Source organism: Lynx rufus, unplaced genomic scaffold (genome assembly GCF_022079265.1).
Source record: "Lynx rufus isolate CCGP_SWC_20201006 ecotype Redwood Valley unplaced genomic scaffold, mLynRuf1.p SCAF_4, whole genome shotgun sequence".
NCBI classification, from domain to species: domain Eukaryota; kingdom Metazoa; phylum Chordata; class Mammalia; order Carnivora; family Felidae; genus Lynx; species Lynx rufus.
Genome location: NW_025814856.1, coordinates 131,114,945 through 131,136,221, shown reverse-complemented (window position 1 = coordinate 131,136,221; position 21,277 = coordinate 131,114,945). Strand labels below are relative to the sequence as shown.

General features: G+C 37.5%; 1 protein-coding gene across 1 annotated transcript in view; it reads left to right on the top strand.

Annotated features, from left to right (window-relative positions):
• Positions 1-21,277, top strand: part of IMMP2L (inner mitochondrial membrane peptidase subunit 2) — an 878,078-nt gene that overhangs the window by 27,579 nt on the left and 829,222 nt on the right. The window contains exon 2 of the mRNA XM_047094818.1: positions 11,993-12,129. Coding sequence (XP_046950774.1) covers positions 11,995-12,129 — 135 coding nt within the window. The 5' untranslated portion in view covers positions 11,993-11,994. The remainder of the gene's footprint in view (positions 1-11,992; positions 12,130-21,277) is intronic.

The window sequence follows — 21,277 nt, the reverse complement described above, 5'->3', positions numbered from 1 at the left end:
CCACCCAGACGCCCCAATGTGGCTGGCTGTTCTTATGACATGGTGTTGGTTTGCCTACAAGTAGTGATTAGGAGAGAGAGCTACTAGGGAGTTATCCTTTTCATGACTCACATATCACATAGCATCATTTGTACCACCTTCTCTTTGCTAGAAGTTGGTCACTAAATCCGCCCACCCTTATGAAGATGGGAATTAGGCTCATCATTTTGAAAGGACTGTCAAGGAATTTGCAGAAGCATTTTTAAACCACCATGTCTCCTTTTTGTTCTATTTATATATTTAACTCTTTCTGCACTAATATCATACCATTTTAAGAGTCTTCTGTCAAACTGATGGAATGTCACATAATGCTATGCCTACATTATTTGACAGACCATTGACTCTTACTGGTCAAGCGTCTAAAAATAGATATACAAAATAATATTTATAATAATCTGATGACATTTTAAGTTGCCTTATCTTCCCAACTTCTCATTCTTTTTTAGAATTATGTAGTAGGGATCATCATATTTCATTGAAGGTACCTGCTTACAGCATTTCTGAAAAACTGTTTTACGTTATTTCATACTGCTGTGAGTAATTTTAAATGCTTTGATTGGCAGATATGTCATAGCTTCAGGGCATTGCATCTTGATGCAATGTCACAGTTATTTTAAACACAATCTTCTAATATACTGGCAAGTAGGTAAACTCAAGATAAGGGATTTATGTGTGGGGTGCAATCTAAGTAACATCCTAGTTCCATATGCTGTATACTCACCAGGGACTCATTATGATCCCTGGACTTTCTGTGAAGCAGACACTTGAGTCCAGAAAGTGCTGTGCTCCATCTGCCTTAGTCTCCAGGCTGCACAGGATGAGCCTCTTTGTACTCTGACCTCTTGACTGCTATTTTTTTTTTTTTTAACTTAACGCTGCCAGCGAGGCCGTCATTGCCATTACAACAAGTGTGCGCCCCCGCCCCCTACACTTGCACTTGTAAATTTAAAGAACCATAGCTCCTTATTCCAAAGACATCAGTTATTGTTGCTTTTACCTTAAATTGCGTACATATTCTCGTCTGGCTTGCATCTTTGTCCAGCACCGAGCCCGCACTGCTCTTGTTGGAGCTCCCTGCAGACATGCAGCTGCCATAGATGGGCTGTGGGCAGCCTTCCAAAACTCCCCACCATCCTTTGGACAGGTTTTATTTTTGACAGACTAATCAGAGCTTTAATGTGCTTCCTTGCTGGGGGAGCCTGTATTTCTAATTTTTATCTTTACCATTCTGTAAAGAGTAATAACATTGCCTGGGCTGGCCATAAGTTTCCTGGTTACACTGTATTTTCCAGTCCCACTTTTCTTGTGACCTTGCTTTCCCATCTTTGGGAAAAGATCCCTTTAGGGTCTGTTGGCTTTGATTATTTTGAGAAGCCTTTTTACTTCCTATTTGCAACCCTGATTAAAGGAAAAGCCATGTTTTTTCTCCTTATCTCTTAATGTGAATTTGAGGTGATGTTTATATTCACTTACAGGCATTTGTAGTCTGGTGAAGAAAGCAGTGTATTTGAGGCATAAAGAATAGGGATCAAGATAGGATTTTCATGATCCCTGAAATCACGTTCTTTTAAAAAGTTGCTCATTCCGGGGCGTCTTGGTGGCTCAGTTAGTTGATTTTGGCTCAGGTCATGATCTCACAGTTCGTATCTCACAGTTCGTGAGTTTGAGCCCCACATTGGGTTCTGTGCTGACAGCAGGAGCCTGCTTGGGATTCTCTCTATTCCTCTCTCTTCCCCCCTCCCCCACTCACACATGCCTTCTCTCTCAAAAAAACAAACAAAAATGTTGCTTATTCCACGAACTGTCAAACCCATTAGAGACCCTGTATCACATAAAAATAGGGCAGAAATAGGGTTAGTGTCAACACTAACTAAGAGAAATGAATATGAAGTATTAGAGAGTGGGCCAGAATCTGAGAAAGCAAGGTAGGTAAGGAACAGCAAAGCTGATACCTCAGATAATTGTGCTACAGGAATTGTGTGTCACATGATGTTTTCAGGGACATTTTAACTTTCCAATATTCTTATTTATTTTGTGCCCTTCTTTTTTTTTTAGGTTCTCAATGTTATATTCTCTTTATTTCCCCTGTCTCACTCTTATTTCTTAGTTTTGATCTTTTGAAGAGTTTTGAGATTTTTTTTGAGAAGGATGTTTTTTCCTTTAATAGGCTATCTTAATTGTTTATTAAAATTTTTTTTGATGTTTATTTATTTTTGAGACAGAGAGAGCATGAGCAGGGGAGGGGCAGAGAGAGAGGGAGACACAGAATCTGAAGCAGGCTCCAGGCTCTGAGCTGTCAGCACAGAGCCTGTGATATGGGGCTCGAACTCACAAACTGTGAGATCATGACCTGAGCTGAAGTCCTATGCTTAATTGACTGAGCCACCTAGGCACCCTGCTATCTTAATTTTTTAAAAGCCAATTTTGCACACAGCAGAATGCTAAGTAATGTGGTATTTTAAAAAAGCTATGCAGTAAGTGTTCTGATACTAGAGATGTGTTCTTTTGCCAATTCAAAATGTTATTGTTTCAAGAATAAATAGGGTTATGGTGAATAGTCCAATATTGTCTAATTCCTTTTTTGGGTTGCAGATGAGTACCTGGTCTGTTTCATTTACACATATATTTAAGTGGCCACATTGTTAGCTTAAAATCCATATTGCCTTTAGCTTTTACTTAATGATAACAGTTATGCTTTTCTATTAAACTAAAAAAAAATAGGGGCGCTGGGGTAACTCAGTTGGTTGAATGTCAGACTTCGACTCAGATGGTGGTGGTCTTGTGGTATGTGGGTTTGAGCCTGGCATGGGGCTCTCTACTGTCAGGGCGGAGCTTGCTTCAGACCCTCTGTCCACCTCTCTGCACCTCCCCCACTCACTCTCTCTCTCTCTCTCTCTCAAAAATAAATTAACATTAAAAAACAAATAGAGTGCTGGGGCACCTGGGTGGCTCAGTCCCTTAAGCTCCCAACTTCAGCTCAGGTCACAATGTCATGCTTTGTGAGTTCGAGCCCTACATTAGGCTGTCAGCACAGAGTCCCCTTTGGATCCTGTCTCCCTCTCACTCTGCCCCTACCCCTCTCGCGTGCTCTCTGTCTCCCTCTCTCAAAAAATTAATGAACATTAAAAAATTAAAAAAAAAAAGAGTGCTGTGTTGACACCCAAATTTTGTGAATATTAGAGTTAAAGCTTACGAAGCTTCTCCTTGCTAATGGTTATCATTTAGTAGAATTTTTCTCACTCTATGGAAAGCTATCCACTTGCCTGTTAATTTTTATGATAAACTATTTTTGCAGAATTTATGGCATTTTAATAACTGAAATTTGAGATTGGGCCTTAGTTGTAAGTGCAGTCAAATAGTGTCTATATGGAGTTAAAGGATAAGGATAATTTATAGGATTAGGGTTGACTGAGTCAGCTCTTAGGTCTAGTGTGGTATTATGGATTTTCTTTTATATGAGTTTCGAAATTATTGGAGTCATGAAGATATCCAAATTGCTAAGGGACAAAACAGAGCAAAATAAAAAAATAAGTATTAAAGTGAGTATCATTCCTCACTTCTCTTAACATATATCCTGTTTGTGGTCTGGCCAGTATTCTTACTATATCAGGCCCTAGGTACCTTTACTCTCAGAATTATATTTTCCTATTGTCTGAGAAATTTACCTAATATAATTTATTTTTCTTTTATTTCCAATATTTAATGATAATTTTTAAATGTATAGAAAAGTTATAAGAATTTTTTAGTGAACATTCTTAAACCTACCTTCTACATTTAAATTCATTTTTTCTTCCCTTTTTTCTCATGATTTTTTTTCTTGCAATTTCAGCTCTTCTTTTTTTTTGTTTTCAATGACTGTTATATAACTTACTCCTGTAGTCCAATTCTGGCATTAAGTTATATTTTTCCTTTATTCTGCTTTTTAAAACTTAAATCACCTAAGACAGTGCTTCAGTGTTGCCACTCCATAATTCTTGTCAATTAGCCAGTATCAGTAAATATGGTAGTCCCTAACCAGTGAAATCCTAGAACATGATTAAGTTCAAAGCAGTAGAAAAGTATCACTCTGTTTAACAGGTAGCCCATGACCTAGAAGATAGGCTTTCCTGATTTTATTGCATGCAATGGACATCCTTAAGTCTACTGTCCTCTTTTGATTTGTTATTACTAGTCCCTTTCTTTTGGCATGGCTAATGCTTTTACCTGAAGAAATAAATACCTTTTATTTGATGATCCAGCCATTGTTCTCTAATAAACATATAATGTACTCAGGTACTACTTTTATGGGGCTTTATTTTTTTTCTTCATACAAATGCTTACTTCAACAGAAGAACACGTGCAAACATTTTGCACCTCCAAAACACCCTGCAAGTTTTCTCAGGTGAAAAAATTGTGGCTCAGCAAAGATGAAGTAATTTGTCCAAAGTCACGTGATCGAATCATGATTTGAACTGAGGTCAGTTAGATTCACAGGCCACCAACTTTTTACTGCCTTTCCTCTTTGCTGATGCTGCCTCTGCACGGAGCACTGCCGGCCAGAGGAAGGGCTCCTCTTCTGTGGCAGAAGGAAGAGTGAGCATAAATGCAGGACATTTGCAAATTGAAGTCCTTACCAAAAACCTGTAAGTTGCACCTCATAGTTGTTTTCTGGTGGTATTTTCTCTCTACACCAGTTGTAGTAGAACATACCCATGGAATTCATTTGCGTTTAAACATTCCTGACTTCAAATTAAGTGTGTCAGTTTTAATCTCTCTTCTCTTAGTATCTAGATGCTTATCAGTTTACCAATAGTGACTTACAATTATCTCCATCAAGAGGCAGTTTTAGGTCAAGACAGAGGACCATTACTATCTTCATTAGGCTACTAGTAGTGACTTTTTTGGGGGGGGGTATCTTTGCCAGACATGATTCACTTTATGTCTAATTCCATTACATTTATCCCCTTTATTATTTTTGGTTAGTTTTTTCTTTATTCTTTATTTTTTCTTGCCATTTTGTCCTTTCTGAGAATTTTTGAGCGAGAACTGCTAAGTCACACAGGTTAAAAGGTAAGGGAATTGACGCTGGAGTTCACATTATAAAGATTACCAATTGTCTATTTTATAATCTCTTGTTTATTTGTAAAGTGAAAGGAGCAAGGTGGCCCTGAATTTTTTTTTTTTTTTAATTTTTTTTTTTTTTTCAACGTTTATTTATTTTTGGGACAGAGAGAGACAGAGCATGAACGGGGGAGGGGCAGAGAGAGAGAGGGAGACACAGAACCGGAAACAGGCTCCAGGCTCTGAGCCATCAGCCCAGAGCCCGACGCGGGGCTCGAACCCACGGACCGCGAGATCGTGACCTGGCTGAAGTCGGACGCTTAACCGACTGCGCCACCCAGGCGCCCCCCCTGAATTTTTTTAAATTGGTTTCCATAGATTACTTTTCCCAGATCTTCTTCTAGTACAAGCAAAAGTGTTCTAATTCATCAGTTACTATTTTTCTCTTTCATTATAATGTCAATCTAAATGTATCCAAATTCCTTCTGGTTTTGTACATGCTTAGGTTGTTTACAGAGTGAGGTTATTGGGAACAGGAGCTCCTAGAGAGATCCATGGAGAAGGGTGGCCTGATCAAGGATGGTCATCTACTCATTTCTTGTCGTCTTGTAACAAATCGCCCTGGGAAGGAACTGAAAGGTGTGTCTTTTTACCTCTGGTATCTTAACATCGTGTCTAGCAAAGGAGACAATTAATGTAGCAAGAATGAAAATGTAAGCTCCATGTGGCCAAGGACCACACCTACCTTGTTCTGCATTGTGTATTCATCCCTTATCACAGTTCCAGAAGTGGAGTCGGTGAGCAGTAAATAAATATATTTTAAGTGAGTCAAGATTGGGTGTCAGATTTTCTTGGATTCCTGCTCTTACATTCTCTGATGGTTCATAGTGTATATAAAACTATAAAACTTTTATATAAAAGTTTGAGTTTATACATGAAATCTTGATTTGGTTATCCAAATGTGCAGGCTTATTACTATGACTGAAAGATTACATTTTCTTTAAGATACTGCTTTGTAATTTATTATTTTCCCATTACTTTCAAGCCTCCCACACAATTTTTAAATAGTTTTTGTAATTAGGATGACTTGAGGTGTATTTATCCACCTGGTTGCTATGGATGAGTGACTGGTGACTTTGTAGAGGCTAAAATATAAGCAAGTTTAAGAATCATTGTAGATGAATTCATGCATGATGAAGCCATTATAAGTCATGAGAGGGAAGAGAGGCATTTATGCTGTAGGTCATTATGTGGTTGAGGTCAGCATCACCAAGAAACTTTCCCTTGTAGGTACTATATAGCAGGTGGCAAATATGATTTCAACTGAATCTGAAAGCTTATTTAAAAATATTCTCAGTTCAGCAATGAACCAGGTGTGCCTACTACTTAAGCATTAATTTTCTCAGGAGCAATGTTTTGAACCTAAATGACTTGCGTGGTCCCTAGAAGAGTGAGGTTACTGATAAAAATTATTCCCTTTTTGCTGGGGGTGATTTTAGTAGCATATTGTCATTGCTGAAAGGAAATGTTCTCAGAGGAAACAGATGCTGGGTGCTTATTAGTATGGAGGCTTTATTTTTTATTTATTTTTAACGTTTATTTATTTTTGAGACAGAGAGACACAGAGCATGAATGGGGGAGGGGCAGAGAGAGAGGGAGACACAGAACTGGAAGCAGGCTCCAGGCTCCGAGCTGTCAGCCCAGAGCCCGACGTGGGGCTCGAACTCACGGTCCGGGAGATGGTGACCTGAGCTGAAGTCGGACGCTCAACCGACTGAGCCACCCAGGCGCCCCAGTATGGAGGTTTTAAACATAGAAGGTGTGAACAAAAGACGAGGTCACTCCAATGATTCTTTGGCAATTTCTATAGAAAAAGAAATACATAAACTTTAACAAGAAATGTGAATGTGATAGAACTTTAAGCGATTTATTTGTACGACTTGCTAAGGAAATGTAATGTTTGTTTCACTTATGCATGGTTTCTTTAGTATTTTTGTGATGAAAGCTTAAAAAATATGTTTAATGTTTATTCATTTTTGAGAGACAGAGAGACAGAACGTGAGCAGGGAGGGGGAGAAAGGGAGACAGAGAATCTGAAGCTGGCTCCAGGCTCTGAGGTGTCAGCACAGAGCCTGACGTGGGGCTCGAACTCATGAACTGTGAGATCATGACCTGAGCTGAAGTCGGATGCTTAACTGACTGAGCCACCCAGACACCCCTGTGATAGAAGCTTTTAAAAGTGTTTGATTTTTATGTGGTACAGGTGCCCTTCCAGTTGAGGTAGGATAGGACTGTACTGAGACTTTTCTTTTGAGCCTCTGAAAACAGGGACAACTTGTTTACAAGGTAGCTTTTTTTCCCCCCCTGGGCTTGAGCAGAATCTGCACACCTTCAAATTGGCACTCCTCCCACATGCTTCTTGAGAGTCTCTCCGTAGAAAACTTCTGGGCTTGACTTTGTGGTGCAGGAGATGGTCGGCAGTGGAGTTGTGAACACAAGAATTGGAAGAGCAGTGGCTTCTGGTTCTTTACCTATAATGAAATGTTCTTTGACGTGATTGGCACTTGTTCCAGCTTCTTTGTTTCCTTTTGTAACCAGTTGTTTAATAAAAGCAAAGTCTTTATTTCTTTTTAACGTTTAGAGTCTCACATGTTTAGAGCAATAACCTGAGTGACTTTTTACAATTTTATTTTAGTATTTGCTGAAATCCCAGAGAAACAATTGAACAACTTATAGAAACATGAGTGTTGGGCATAGAAAGGACCTTAGAAATTGAATCTAGCCTCTTTGTTTTTACAGATGAGGAAACTGAGGCCTGAAAGTGAGTTGGTGAGGCATACAGCTGGTGATAGGTCACCTCAAGGCCCCAGACCCTAATTACCATATTCCTTCCTGGCTGCCACAGTGACCAGACAGAGTAGCAGTTTATGGGAGAGTGATATTGGAAAAGAAGGGGAGGCTCAAAATTCTGGGGCTCCAATTCTGACACAATTGATGTTTTCTCCCCCCCCCTTAATTTACATTATAAGCATGCAGGTTACCCTATCACTGGGTAACTGACATCATCGGATTTGAAAGTTTTCCCAGTCTCTATTCTGCACATATCCCTGGTCATATAGTGAAGTTCCATGCATGCAGGACACAAGGAACCATAAAGAGAACACTTATATTTTCATTCTGTCATATGTTTGCTTTTTTAATTCTAAGAGCCACAGATGTATAGGAGTGTGCTTTTCTATCTACATTTGTCCTATCCTTTTCTTTTTTTCTTTTTTTTTTTGAGTCTAAATCCTCAAGCCTATTTAACCTGATTGTTAAAGTATATTTGTGCTTTATATTTAAGCAAGCATAAGCTTATGTGTTTAAGGCCAGTTTGTTAATTACTTAAAATAGTCAAGTAGTCAAGTTGTTTGTAATATGGATTGTCAGCATTTTTTTTTTTTTTTCTTGTTTGAACCTAGTGCTTACTCTGGGTGAGTAGGAAGATAAAACTGTCTAAGGCTTTTCAAACTCTCAAGAAGTTTTCCCAAGCATGCAATATTTCAGTATAGCCTGTTTTGGCTACATAAAAGAGCTGCAGTCAGTTAAATATGTTTATTGCTGCATAAATAGGAAGAATCTTACTTGGTGTTTTTTATTCTCAGGGCAGCATAGAGAGTGGACTGAGAAAGGGTGGGTTATTTATCAGGATGGGAAATAGATGAGGACTGGCATCATCCCATACTATCTATGTACTAAAGTGACTTCATAGCACCATCTTTATTTTTTAAATGTTAGAAACCAGTGAAAGTTCAAAGAAGAAAATAGTTATCATCTACATTTCCAGCATCTAGAATGAACCGCTTAGCATTTTGATAAACCTCCTTTTTCCGTTTCTGTCTATAGTTTACTAATTATACATGTGACATATGGGTGGTTATTAAACAATGAACACAATGATGCAAATAATATTCTAGTTTAAATACTTTTATATGCAGATACAAATTTACATAGAAAATATAAAGTGTTGTTTGTGAGAGTTTTTAAATGATATTATATTGTATGCCCAGCCATCTTTATATTCTCTACACTTAGCATTGGTGTTTAGCAGACAATAACTAAATGTTTACTAAAGTAAAAATTAAAAAAGGAAATAAATTGTACACATACTTTATCCAAAATGAACTTCATTTAGTTTCTTAAACAGCTGTATTTTACTTTGCTCCTACACCTTCATACACGCTACCCCATGTGCTTGAAATGCCCAGGTCTCACCTCAAATGCTGTTTCCTTTGCGAGACCTTTGCTGATCAATTGCTGATGGAGGGACTTCCTTGTTCCATGTTCCCATGCTCCAGGGCATGGCCTTTTTCAGTGCTTATTTCCATTTAAAATATTTGTTTAGGGGCATCTTCCCTGGTACACTGTGACTCCTTGAGAGCAAGAATCATGTCTGCTTTTCCACCTCTGTATCCTTAGCACCTAAGTTATGGCCTTGTGCTTAGTAGGACCGAATAAACGTTTGAGAAATCGAATTATGAGCATGTTTTTACTACTTTGGAATGCAGTTCACAGGGATAACAAAATAACAGTGCTTTCATAGGTCACTACTGCCTCTTGACACTTCCTTCTCTTCCCTCCCCTCCCCTCTCATTGCCCATCCATTTCCACTCCTGTCATTTTAACCTCCAAAATCTGTATCTTAAGTCTGATGATGATGATTATTATTATTTTAAGTAAGCTCTATGCCCAGTGTGAGGCTGGAACTCACAACCCCGAGATCAAGTCACATGCTCCACTGACTGAGCCCATAATGTGCCTCTAATTCTGTGTCTGTCGTGACCACTGTGGCCCAGCCTACCATCATCTCTTACCCAGGACCACTAGCATAATTTGGTCTCCCTGCATCTATCTTTTTCCATTCAATGAAATAGAACAGACTAAAATGATAGCCTATTACGTAGTAAGAATAAGTATTGTTTTGTGAAACTTTTCAGTTCTTATTTGCTGCATTTTGAGGGTATATGTGTAAGTTGTGTGTGTGTGTGTATGAGTGAGTGAGTACGCAGGTACCGAGTTGCTGTATAGACTGTATGTTCTTTCAAAACAGTTTGAAAGTCATTTTCCTATACTGAAAATTCTGGAGAATTCTTTTGCTCTGTCATGATCATAAGACTATGTATTCCTCATTACCATGTGACCCTCTTTTGTGTCTTCAAAGGCAAAATTCCTTTAAAATAAAGTTGGAGGTGAAGTCTTTTCGATGAAGCTATTTGGAAATGATCCCCTAACTACAACAATTTGGGTGTCACATAGGCAGTGACACCCTTTCTTCATGTGTTCCTCATTTCAAGTGTAAGTTACATAGGTTATTGGGTAAAATCTTCAGATATGGTGTATGCCTTTTTGGTATATGCTTGGTCTGAATTGCATTTCTGGATCCTTTTGAACCTGCTCTCAGAAGGACAGAAAGAAATCTTAGGTCATCTTGGAAGCAAACTGAGCTGTAGGCTAACCAAAGCCTTGTGATTGTGTTAGGGAACTTTAAAGTTATTCTGATCCAGCTGTACACTGCAAAGAAGGAGGGGTCCTGAGAAATCTAACTCACCACTCCTTTCTCCTCCTCCTTTAATATTGGGTAGCCCTTGTAGCTTGTCTAAGTAAGAGCCATGGACAAAGTCATCATTTATCTTTCCCAACCATGAAGGTTCCTCATCTGTTGGTCTATGTTTGGCTCCATTTGGTCTGGTAGGGTAGCATACCTTGATCTCTCACTATTTTGTTTTTTATTGCATGAGACAGTTAAGGGATTGCTTATCCCTGGAAAATCTGAAAATTAGTCAAATGGATACAGGGTGAGTGTTGGTAATTATCTGTATTGAATTCACGTGCTGGGTGAATTCACAAGGCTGGGTGAGAAGATACTTCAAGACTTTCTGTAAAGGCTTTTTTTTGTAGCAGTGCCTGTGGCCATGACTTGCCTGGATTGGGTGGTCTGTGTGGCCAGAGTGGAGGGAGCGTCAATGCAGGTAAAAACGAATGTGGCTTTGTTCTTTACAGCCCATGCTTCATGGTTTCTCATGTACAGCAGCAGGAATTCTGTATATTATTTCTATGATGATACCTAAATCTTTTCCTTGATCTATCATAGATTTCATCATCATATTAGTTAGGATCAGTTTGGCTGCTATAACAGACTCATAGCAGTGGTTTTTAATAGTTCAGATGTAAGCAGTGCAGCATACTTACAGTGTCTTCATGGTGCTGGGGACCTAGGACCTTTCTATTTTGTTGCTTTGCTCTCTTTAACTTGAGATGGCTATCCCTACTCCTACTACCACCTTGTTATCATGGTATTGTAAAAAGAGAAACAGGAAGGGAGGGCATATTCCTTTTCAGGGCACAGTGTGGAAGTTTATCAGTTTTTCTCATATGCCATTCATCAGATCTAGTCACATGGTCACTCTTAGCTGCAAGGGAGTCTGGGCATCCATTTGTCCCATTAAAACTTCTGTGACTGTTGAAGAGAACAGATGTCAGGGGTATAAGGAGCATCTCCACCATAATAGTCAACAACCTGAAAGGATTTACTTTTTTAGAATGTTTATTTGTTTTCTAACTTACTGCTTTGTGAAGAGAAAATTTCCACTGAAGTCATCAAGTGGATTTCAAGTACAGAAAAAGAGTTAACCTGAGTTAGTGTATTTGCCTTTGGGATTTAAGTCAAATTTATTCCATAGCTAATAGGGATGGGTATGAAATATATTAAGAGATGAGGTTGCTTTTCCTTAACTCTTATTTTTCTTATGCTGGTTTTGTTTCTTTTCTTTCTTTCTTTCTTTCTTTCTTTCTTTCTTTCTTTCTTTTTCTTTCTTTTTTTTCTTTTTTACCATTTTTGAGGCTAATTTCATGCTTGTTTTCTTTGCATTTTTAGGTATGGCACAGTCAAAAGGCTGGGTGAGAAGATACTTCAAGGCTTTCTGTAAAGGCTTTTTTGTAGCGGTGCCCGTGGCCGTGACTTTCCTGGATCGGGTGGCCTGTGTGGCCAGAGTGGAGGGAGCGTCAATGCAGGTAAAAACGAATGTGGCTTCGTTCTTTACAGCCCACGCTTCGTGGTTTCTCATGTACAGCAGCAGGAATTCTGTATATTATTTCTATGCTGGTACCTAAAAAGTTTTAAAAATGCCTTGACCTGAAATTTAACTTTACTAATTTTTTTATAAGGTCTCTTATAAGGTTTATAAATAGAGGAGAGGTGAATAAAAATAATTATCAACTAGTTTTCTGTATCTATAGTTTTTTTTTAAGTTTTTATTTTATTTATTTTACGAATTGTAAGTAGAGATTCTAAAGAAGTTTTATTAAATGACACCATTTCCTATGGATATGGCCTAGGATTTTAAGATTTTTTATTATCCGTATTTGAATCCACACTTAAATATCCTTTTAAGACCAGATTGTTACTGTAGTTGCAGGATGGAGTTTGAATCAAATTCAGTTACTCTGTGTGTGTGTGTGTGTGTGTGTGTGTGTATGTGTGTGTAGTATATATACAATTATTATATATCTCAACGTTAGTGTGCATGTTGTGTGTATATATGTATACACACCCCCCTAAATATGTATATAAATATAAAATATGTACACATTATATATATACACATACACAAGTGTGCATATATAAATAAATATGTGTATGCATATATACGTGTACACACACACACACACACTTACACTTTAGTAGATAGAAAAATCTAGAGTACTGGTCCCAGATATTCTGGGTGTGTTTTTTAAGCATGTTCCTGATTAAAAAGATTAACTGCAGTTTACATGGAAAGAATTTTTCAGTGGAGATTTCCAAAAGTTATAGGCAAATAGTCTTCTGGAATAACTTAGAGAAGACTTTGTTGTTCTAAAGTTGATGTCTAGAACCTAATTGTGTAAGCAAGTTTATGTAATTAAGAAGAATTTGCATTTTGTAATATGATTTGTTTTCTTCTGTTATGAGCATCTATCAAGTTCATGCATTGTGCTAAATAGCTATGTAAAACAAGTAAAATGAATATATTAGCTTCTAAGGGCTTAACATTATACTTATTTTATTTTTTTCTTTTTGTTTTAGTGAAAACTAGTTAAGGGCATAGGTATCAGCTTTGAGGAGTTAGAGTTTGCTTTTTTAAATGTAATTATTGTATTGAAAATCAGATCTTGTCCTGAGTTCTGGTAGTCATTGCTGTTTTGTCATACAACCATTACTATATTGAAATAGATTTTTCCAGAACACAAAGCCTTCTTACCTTGGATCTAATTATATTCCAGAGGATCATATGGCAACCATAGTATCCTAATCTTCGTGTTTTAGCCCAGAATATATCCACTGCACATCTATGCTCATGGCTTGTGCCGAGGACATTCAATAAAAAAAAAATACAAGAAATTGACTGTATTATGAAAAGACAAGGTTTATCAGTTATGAAGGCAGTGAAGGAAGTGTTAAATAGTGTCATTCTTAAATGCCAGTCTATTGACTGATACTAAGTTTGCTGCAGATACATTTCTTATAGTGCTCCCTACCCTATTCCCAAGAAGTCAGATTTGTTACCTTGTAGTTTGTTTGGTATGTTATGTAGAATTTCCTTGGCTGTTGATGACAGGAAAACAGCTTGAATTGAGTTGGATATCCAGGAGAATTTATTGGAAGGCTTATTATGTACCCAGGAGGAAGGCAGAAGTGTGGCAATCGTCAGGGACAACTGGAACCAGGGATTTGAATGTGGCAGGGTGCTCCGCCTTCTCTGTTTCTACCGTCTGCTTCTGTCTACATCTTGGCTTTGTTCTCTCAGACCAGCTTTCTTCACAATGCACGGCACATGGCTGCTGGCAGCTCTCATGCCTTAAGATGTCTGATTTCATCACCACCTGAGAGTGATTTCTCCTCCTGCCTTAATGTCACTTTGAAAACTCTTGGGAAAGGACTGTAATTTATTCGGTTTTGGTCACATGCCCTTATCTATACAAATATAGATCACCTTTGTCCAGTGGGTTAAGGTGCCATGATTGGCTCTGCTTCAGACAGCTACACCCCCTAACCTGTGGCTAAGCTGAGTAAGAAAATGACAGTATGTATTTGAAGCACATTGTTCCACAGGCTTTCAGCTTTCAGCTTTCAGGGTAAGGTAGTGGTGACATTACTCAGAAGAGAGGGTGTACTATTTTTACAATAAAAGAGGAAAGGATAATTTTGGAAGAGAATAAAGATGTATGTTTATTACAGTTGGGTCTGTATTTTAGTAATTTTAGACTACTTCTAAGTATAATAAATAATTTATTTATCATCTTATTAGATAGTACTAACTCATACTTAAAATTATTTAGGAGCAGAAATTCCAGTAATGGGATATAGTGATTAATTAATTAAGCATTTTTGAAGACATCTTTGCCACTGTACAGCTTTGATGAACTGAACATGTTTAGAGCATGGGATTCAGAATTTTTGACAAAACATTTGAAAAAATTCTTGTCTTCACTTTTCTCTAATGACACAAGTACTAAAATAGCTGGCAGGGTCTGTGGGCATCTCTGGAAGTCCCTGAGCATCCCACAGGGAATACACCTGCTTTTATTGACTCTGAGTCCTGAAAATTATATCTGGTGTTTGGCAGTTGGCTGATTTTTTTGTGAAGGAAGGGAATTCTCTAGATGTGTGGTGATGTCTTCTTATACCAGCCTGAGAAGTATGAGAGGAAGGTAGTAAAAGCAAGAGGCAAGAAAGAAAAGAACTGTAGAGAAGAAGAGGAAAGAAAATAACCTAGATCAGTTGGGTAACAGATGACGATGGAGAAAATGAGACAGCTGGCACAACGAACAGGAGACAATGAACAGAGTGGCATAGATGACCAGTAATAAGGAGACTCAAGACAGAAATGTATTCCCCGGAAGGGGTTGATAGGCCCCTTTGTGAGACCTGCCTTGGAATTGTACCGTTGAATCCTGACACATTTCTGTGGCATGTTTGTGTGTAGCACCATGAGATATGTCATTTAGCCATCCATTCTGTATTTCAGTATTCACTGAAGGAACCTTTGCCATTTTGAAGGAATTTGTGTTGGTGTCAGTTATCAGTCTTGAGCACCATTCATTGTGTTGTGCTTTAGAATATCTGTGCATTCAGGTGGAAAGATCGTATCTAGTCATTTCTGTTATTTCAAATATATGAATCATTTTGTGACTCAGGAGGTCATTTTGAGATATGGACAGTAATGAAAAGCAGTGGTCACTTTGAGTTGGAATAGGGAGTCATTTATCAAATGGCTAGGAAGTGTGAGAAACACTATTTTAGGTGCTATAGTGGGGTGGCGGATCAGTACAGATTCTGTCTTCAGTGTACTTTTACTTTAGTAGAAGAGGTTCAGGGTTATGAATCCTGAATAATGGATACATTTTCAGACAAGAAGATAGCAAGCTGTAAGACATATTTGGACAGTATCTAGTACATCCAGAAATGAAAACTCGTTTGGTTTAGTGTACTATTTTGGAAAATGGACCTTGGAAATTTTAATTCAGAACAGAGTGGTACCAGCAAATGATACCTTGAATCCCTTTATTGTTGGCCACTGTACTATTACTATGACAATAAACTACCTTAAGTGTTCAGTTGCTTACATTCAGATATTTATTTCTTGCTCATGGGCCAGTCGGTTGACTGTAGTCAGTCTAGAGTATGGGTTTGGTTCAGTCTGCTTCATGTAGCTTTCATTGTGGGACCTACACTGAAGGAGCCATGGCTACTTGAGATATGTTCTTCTCCTGGGCGATAGATAGCAAGATATCAGAGGGTGAGTGGAAATACTCAGAACCTCTTAAAGCCTCAGATCAGAACTTCTACTCTTCTGTTTACATTCCTTTGGTCAAAGTAAGTCACATGTCAAAACCGAAAGTCAATGAAATTGGGGAGTCATGGCAAAGTGATGAGGGAAGGAAAAATAGTGAAGAAGTAAGTGTATCTACCATACCCCCTATGACTAGGGATACCTGGTTGACTTCAGACATAACCTAAAAAGTTGCTTTTTTACCTAAGGGTCTGCCTAGAATGATCTTCGTCTTTTTGAAATCCAAGACTGACAAAATTAGAATATATTGAAATTTTGAGTCGCTGAATTCTGGGAATGGATTGATCCATTTTTGATATCTTTAGGTTGAAAATCACCTGGGGCTGATTGGATCATCACTTTTGAGTGGCTTTTGTTAAAGGTCACTCTGCAACTTGTAGACATGTTATTTAAGAAAATCCAAGGATTGAAAGATCGAATATCATTAAAGAGATATATAATACTAGTCTTATTAAATAAACACTGTTATAGCAACACTGGAAATTCACCTTGAGTAACAAATTTTGCATAAAAGCTGTTTTTTAAATGGGGTTTAAGAATTCTGTTCACTTGGGATTTAATAAGAGAGGCTTGAGATTCAATAGGATTTCCTCTTACAAGAATCTTTACTTTTTAAACACTACTGAGTAGGTTAGGTTTTCCAATATTAATTTACAATTTATTAGGTGTCTGACTAGAAGGATAGAGGTGATCAAACGTGAGGACTCACAGCTTAGCTGAAGGTAAGTCATAAATGAAAATAAAGTGTTTAATGATATAATGACATAACTCAGTGGAAAATAGGATACAGTTTATGAAGCATTTGATTTTTTAAATAAAGTTGTATAAGTATATCCATTTTATTGGCTGAGATATACCTTTTGCAGTGCTCTGCACACAGGGAATGCTGGCAGAAATTATTCATACTGACCTATTCGCCTCTAGTGCACATGAATCACTTCTCCTGGTTGCTGAAAGGTTACTATGAAAGTGGATGCACTTTTTTTTTTTTTAAAAAGCACCACATTACTCAACATTAATTTAACTCAGGAAATGAGGACTGATACTGCATACAGTTGAAACTACAGAGGGAATTTATGTTGGTGGAATGCAATTATTCAAATTAGAAGTTCAATCCCTTACTGAGGCTTTTAGAGTCAAAAAGGTGCCCTAGGAATAGTTTAATGACCTCGCACCAAAGTTTTAGATTTTATTTGCGTGAGAATGCCTGCAGCAGGGTCACTGGTTCTTATAAAAGGTGTATGCCTTCTACATTTAAAATTAAGATTTACGACTTTAAGAAGTAAGCAAAAGAAAGAATTGTAGGTATCATTGTCCTGTTTTTGTTGGAATTGCTACAGAATTTTTCTATAGTGAACCATCTTCTTTCCAGGTGGCATAGCCAGAGGGGAAAATACTTGAAAACATTACTCCACAATTCTATGTCTTGAGCTCAGATTTCAGAGAAAGATTTATGCAGAATGTATTAGAAAATCAAAGAATGGAATAGAAAGTAGAGTTTAATCAGCATTGAGCTATTTATTAATCGATAACATACATTCTTTGGTTTAAAATTGTCTTGACTTTCAGCTACCTGCAAATGATCCTGAAGAAACTGGTTTGTAATAAACTTCTTGGACTCATTCTTGGCTTTTGCAGTTATTATCTTGTTTCCTGCTGAGTTTAAAATTAAAAGTTCTGTCAAAAAAGCAAGCAAAGAGGCTCACACTCTTTCTGTCTTTGCCACATTTATTTATTTTATTTTATTAAAAAAAATTTTAAACCTATGGTACAATTAATATTCAACAATTATCATTGGTTGTAACTATTATTTTGACATTCTGGAAGCTAGATACAAATACAGACTCTTAAGGAAAGAGATATATTGTGATGTATGCGCCAGAATTTAATGTAGAGTTAGGGAGTTTTATGTTACCTGCTGAATTTGCACTTTGAAGATGCTGGGAACCATCCGGCACACATTTCCTGCAATGCTGAATGCTCTGCATTCTTACTCCCCTTGGTCGTCTGAGGCTGACTTTGGAGGAAGCCAGGAGTTGATGCTGGAATGCTTTCTCAGCTTACCTGTGAGCTTTCTTCCCAAATTACCTTTGGCTTAAAAAATCTCACCTGAAGTGTTTACCCCTTAGGATGTTATACATTTTTATGTAGTTCTGCAACCTGTCATTAGTAGAGAATTCAAATAGATCAGTTTGTATTTATAGCAACAAACATATGTGATACTGAAACAGTTGGTGAGTGATAACTTTATAACGTCCCTTCATGGATTTTCTTCACTTCCCATGATAGAAGAACAGGATGCTTCTGTTTTATGTAGCCAGGGTTATATATCTGTTATTTAAACACTGACTTCATAACACTTTTTTTTTTAATGTTGAAGTAATTTTAGACTTAAAGAAAAGTTTTAAGAGTAGTACAGAGAACTCCCATGGGTTCTGTACTCAGATGCATCAGTTTTCTACATTTATTTTATTCTCTTCCTTTTTCCCACCCTCTCCTTCTCTCTCTCCCTTTCCGTCTTTCCCTATCTTTCTCTCTCTAAAACATATGTATTTATGTTTTTATGTGAACACACACATATGTATGCATATGTATACATACATAAAATCATTGTTATTGACCCATTTAATGAGACTTTTGTATATTCTTTTGAGTTATGATCATTGCTAATTCGAATATTAATGCTTTTCTTTTATGTAATTTTAAATTTAATACTTTATTCAGATTCCTACGGGTAGAACTTTTGATACATTATGGGATATTGACTTAAGTTCTGAACTGTACATTAAAAAACTGAGAGCAACCATTTGAGATAATTTACCTAAGCACACAGCCATCAAGTTTCAGAACTGGTTTCAATTAACTCTGGCCATTTTACTAAATAATAACTAATAAAAGTTGTGCTTTATTACTATGGTGTATAGCCTCCCTCTAATACTGCTCACAGAGATATTTTCTTCCATTTTACTTTTGTTTATGCAGTGGTGTAATTGGTAAGTTATTTTAATTTTGGGATGGTTTTGTAGTACATTTGGAATTTAAACAAAGATAGAAATTAATCTTATGTTTTGGTGGGAGCTGAAAGATTTCAAACTTTAAAACTCAGGTTGATGGAAAATGCCTGATTCTAAACTGAAGATTATAAACTTTGTAATTAGACTTCTTAAAAGAAGGAATTAGATTTCACTTTTTGGAAATACAGCGAAGTAGATATCTAGAAAATATTCCCAATACAAAACTCATAAAAATTATAAATAAAACATTAAAAATCTTTTAAAAAATGTATAGTGACCTTGAAGGGAGGTAAGAGAAATGATCTGAGACCACAAATAAGGGGGAATACATTTCCAGAGTACTAAGTATGCATTGAAGATAGCAGATGTCCTATGGACATTTGTCATATCCTGGTAACTCAGAGTTTTTTTGTTTTAATAGCCGCATGGGGATCAGAAGACAAGGCCCTGAGCTCTTACAGGGTAGGGAGGTGGAACAGAAATTCTGAATAAATTCAGGATCATGGGGGAGACACATTTTTAGGGAATAGATACACTAAAACCCAAATCCGTTCTGCAAGAAAAATGTTGTAGTCTCTGAGCAGCAGAGAAAAGCTTAATTGGAACTGAGGTTTGAATTCACCTTCACTGCAAATGAAATACTCTCAATTGAGATTTTAATTCACTTTGTACTTGGGTTTAGTGCATCCTCAGGCACCTGGTGAAAGCCATCCCCAATCCTTCTGGGCACATACAAAGTTTGATGAACATGATCTCACAGTAAAAATATTACACAAGGAAATGAGCACTCTCACAAGTGAGAGTCTGTAACAACTTTTAGCAGAATCAGATCTTAAAGACTAGGTAATAGAACTATCAGCTGCTAAATGTGGTATGTTTAAACAAATAAAAGACAAAACTGAAAATATGAGAAAACACCGTAAGATTATTTAAAATGGCCAAAGTTTTTTTTTATCACTTGTTCTTTAATTAATATATTTTTAAGGTTAAAAAATCTATAGTATGCATCACATAAAATTTTCAGTGAAATGTGTAATAGCTGAGATTTACTTATAGTAGTATGGGAAGAGGAAGAGTGGAGTGGTGTTATAGATGAAACAAGAGTGGCTGTGAGTTTGTAATAGTAGACCCTAGATAATGGGTAACATGGTAGGTAGTTCATTATACTATTCTGTTTACTTTTTTTTTTTAAGTTTTCATTTATTTATTAGAGAGAGAGGGAGAGAGAGAGGGAGAGAGAGAGGGAGAGAACAAACTGGGGAGAGGCAGAGAGAGAAGGGAACAGAGGCTCCAAAGTGGGCTCCATGCTGACAGCAGAGAGCCCTATGTGGGGCTTGAACTCATGAACCGTGAGATCATGAACAGAGCCGAAGTCGGACGTTCAACTGAATGAGCCACTCGGGTGCCCCTCTCTACTTAAAAAAAAAAAAAAAAAAAAAAAAGAAAACACAGTTTTTTTGAGGTATAATTTATATACCATTGAATTTATCCGTGGTGAGTGATTTAGCAATTTTTAATAAATTCATGTAGTTGTATCATCATCATCTTTTAGAACATTTTCGTTTCCCTACAGTGATCCCTCGTGTCTATTTGAAGTTAATTCTTACTTTTACTTATGCCTTTTCTGGACATTTCCTAGGTACCTAGGAATGGAATTGCTAAGTTGTATGGTACATTTCAGCTTAATTTTTTTTAATGTTTATTTATTTTGGGGTGAGTGCAAGTGTGGAAGGGGCAGAGAGAGGGGGACAGAGGATCTGAAGTGGGCTCTGTGCTGACAGACTGACAGCAGTGTCTGATGTGGGGCATGAACCCAAGAACTGTGAGCTCATGACCTGAGCCAAAGTCAGATGCTCAACCAACTGAGCCACCCAGGTACCCCTCAGTTTAATTAAAAAAAAAAACCTGCCAAACTAATCCTGGGGTGGGTGATGGTGTTCTAACATGCCCTGCGTTCTTATTCTACCTCTTTGTAGAAGAGGAAAGTGAAGTGAATGTACCGGGTCTCACTGACACTGGGTGTGGCTGGAACCCCATTTCCCTGTTCAGCCCACTAACACTCTGGGGTCGGGGAAGTGTTTCCTTTGGTATTTGGCTGGATTAGGACGGGTATTATAAAAAGTGTTTTCTGTTCCCCTTGGCCATCCTTTTCCTGGCCCTTTGGCTAGGAAGTAGGCTTTTCTTTAAGTTTTTTGGTTCTGTTTCTTGGTGGTTCCTGGTTGCAGGCTTCTCCAGTGCCTCATCTAGGATATATGAGAGGCAAAAAGAAAACCTGGGAACTTGCCACCATGTTGTTCCTCAAGTCTTAATGTCCCT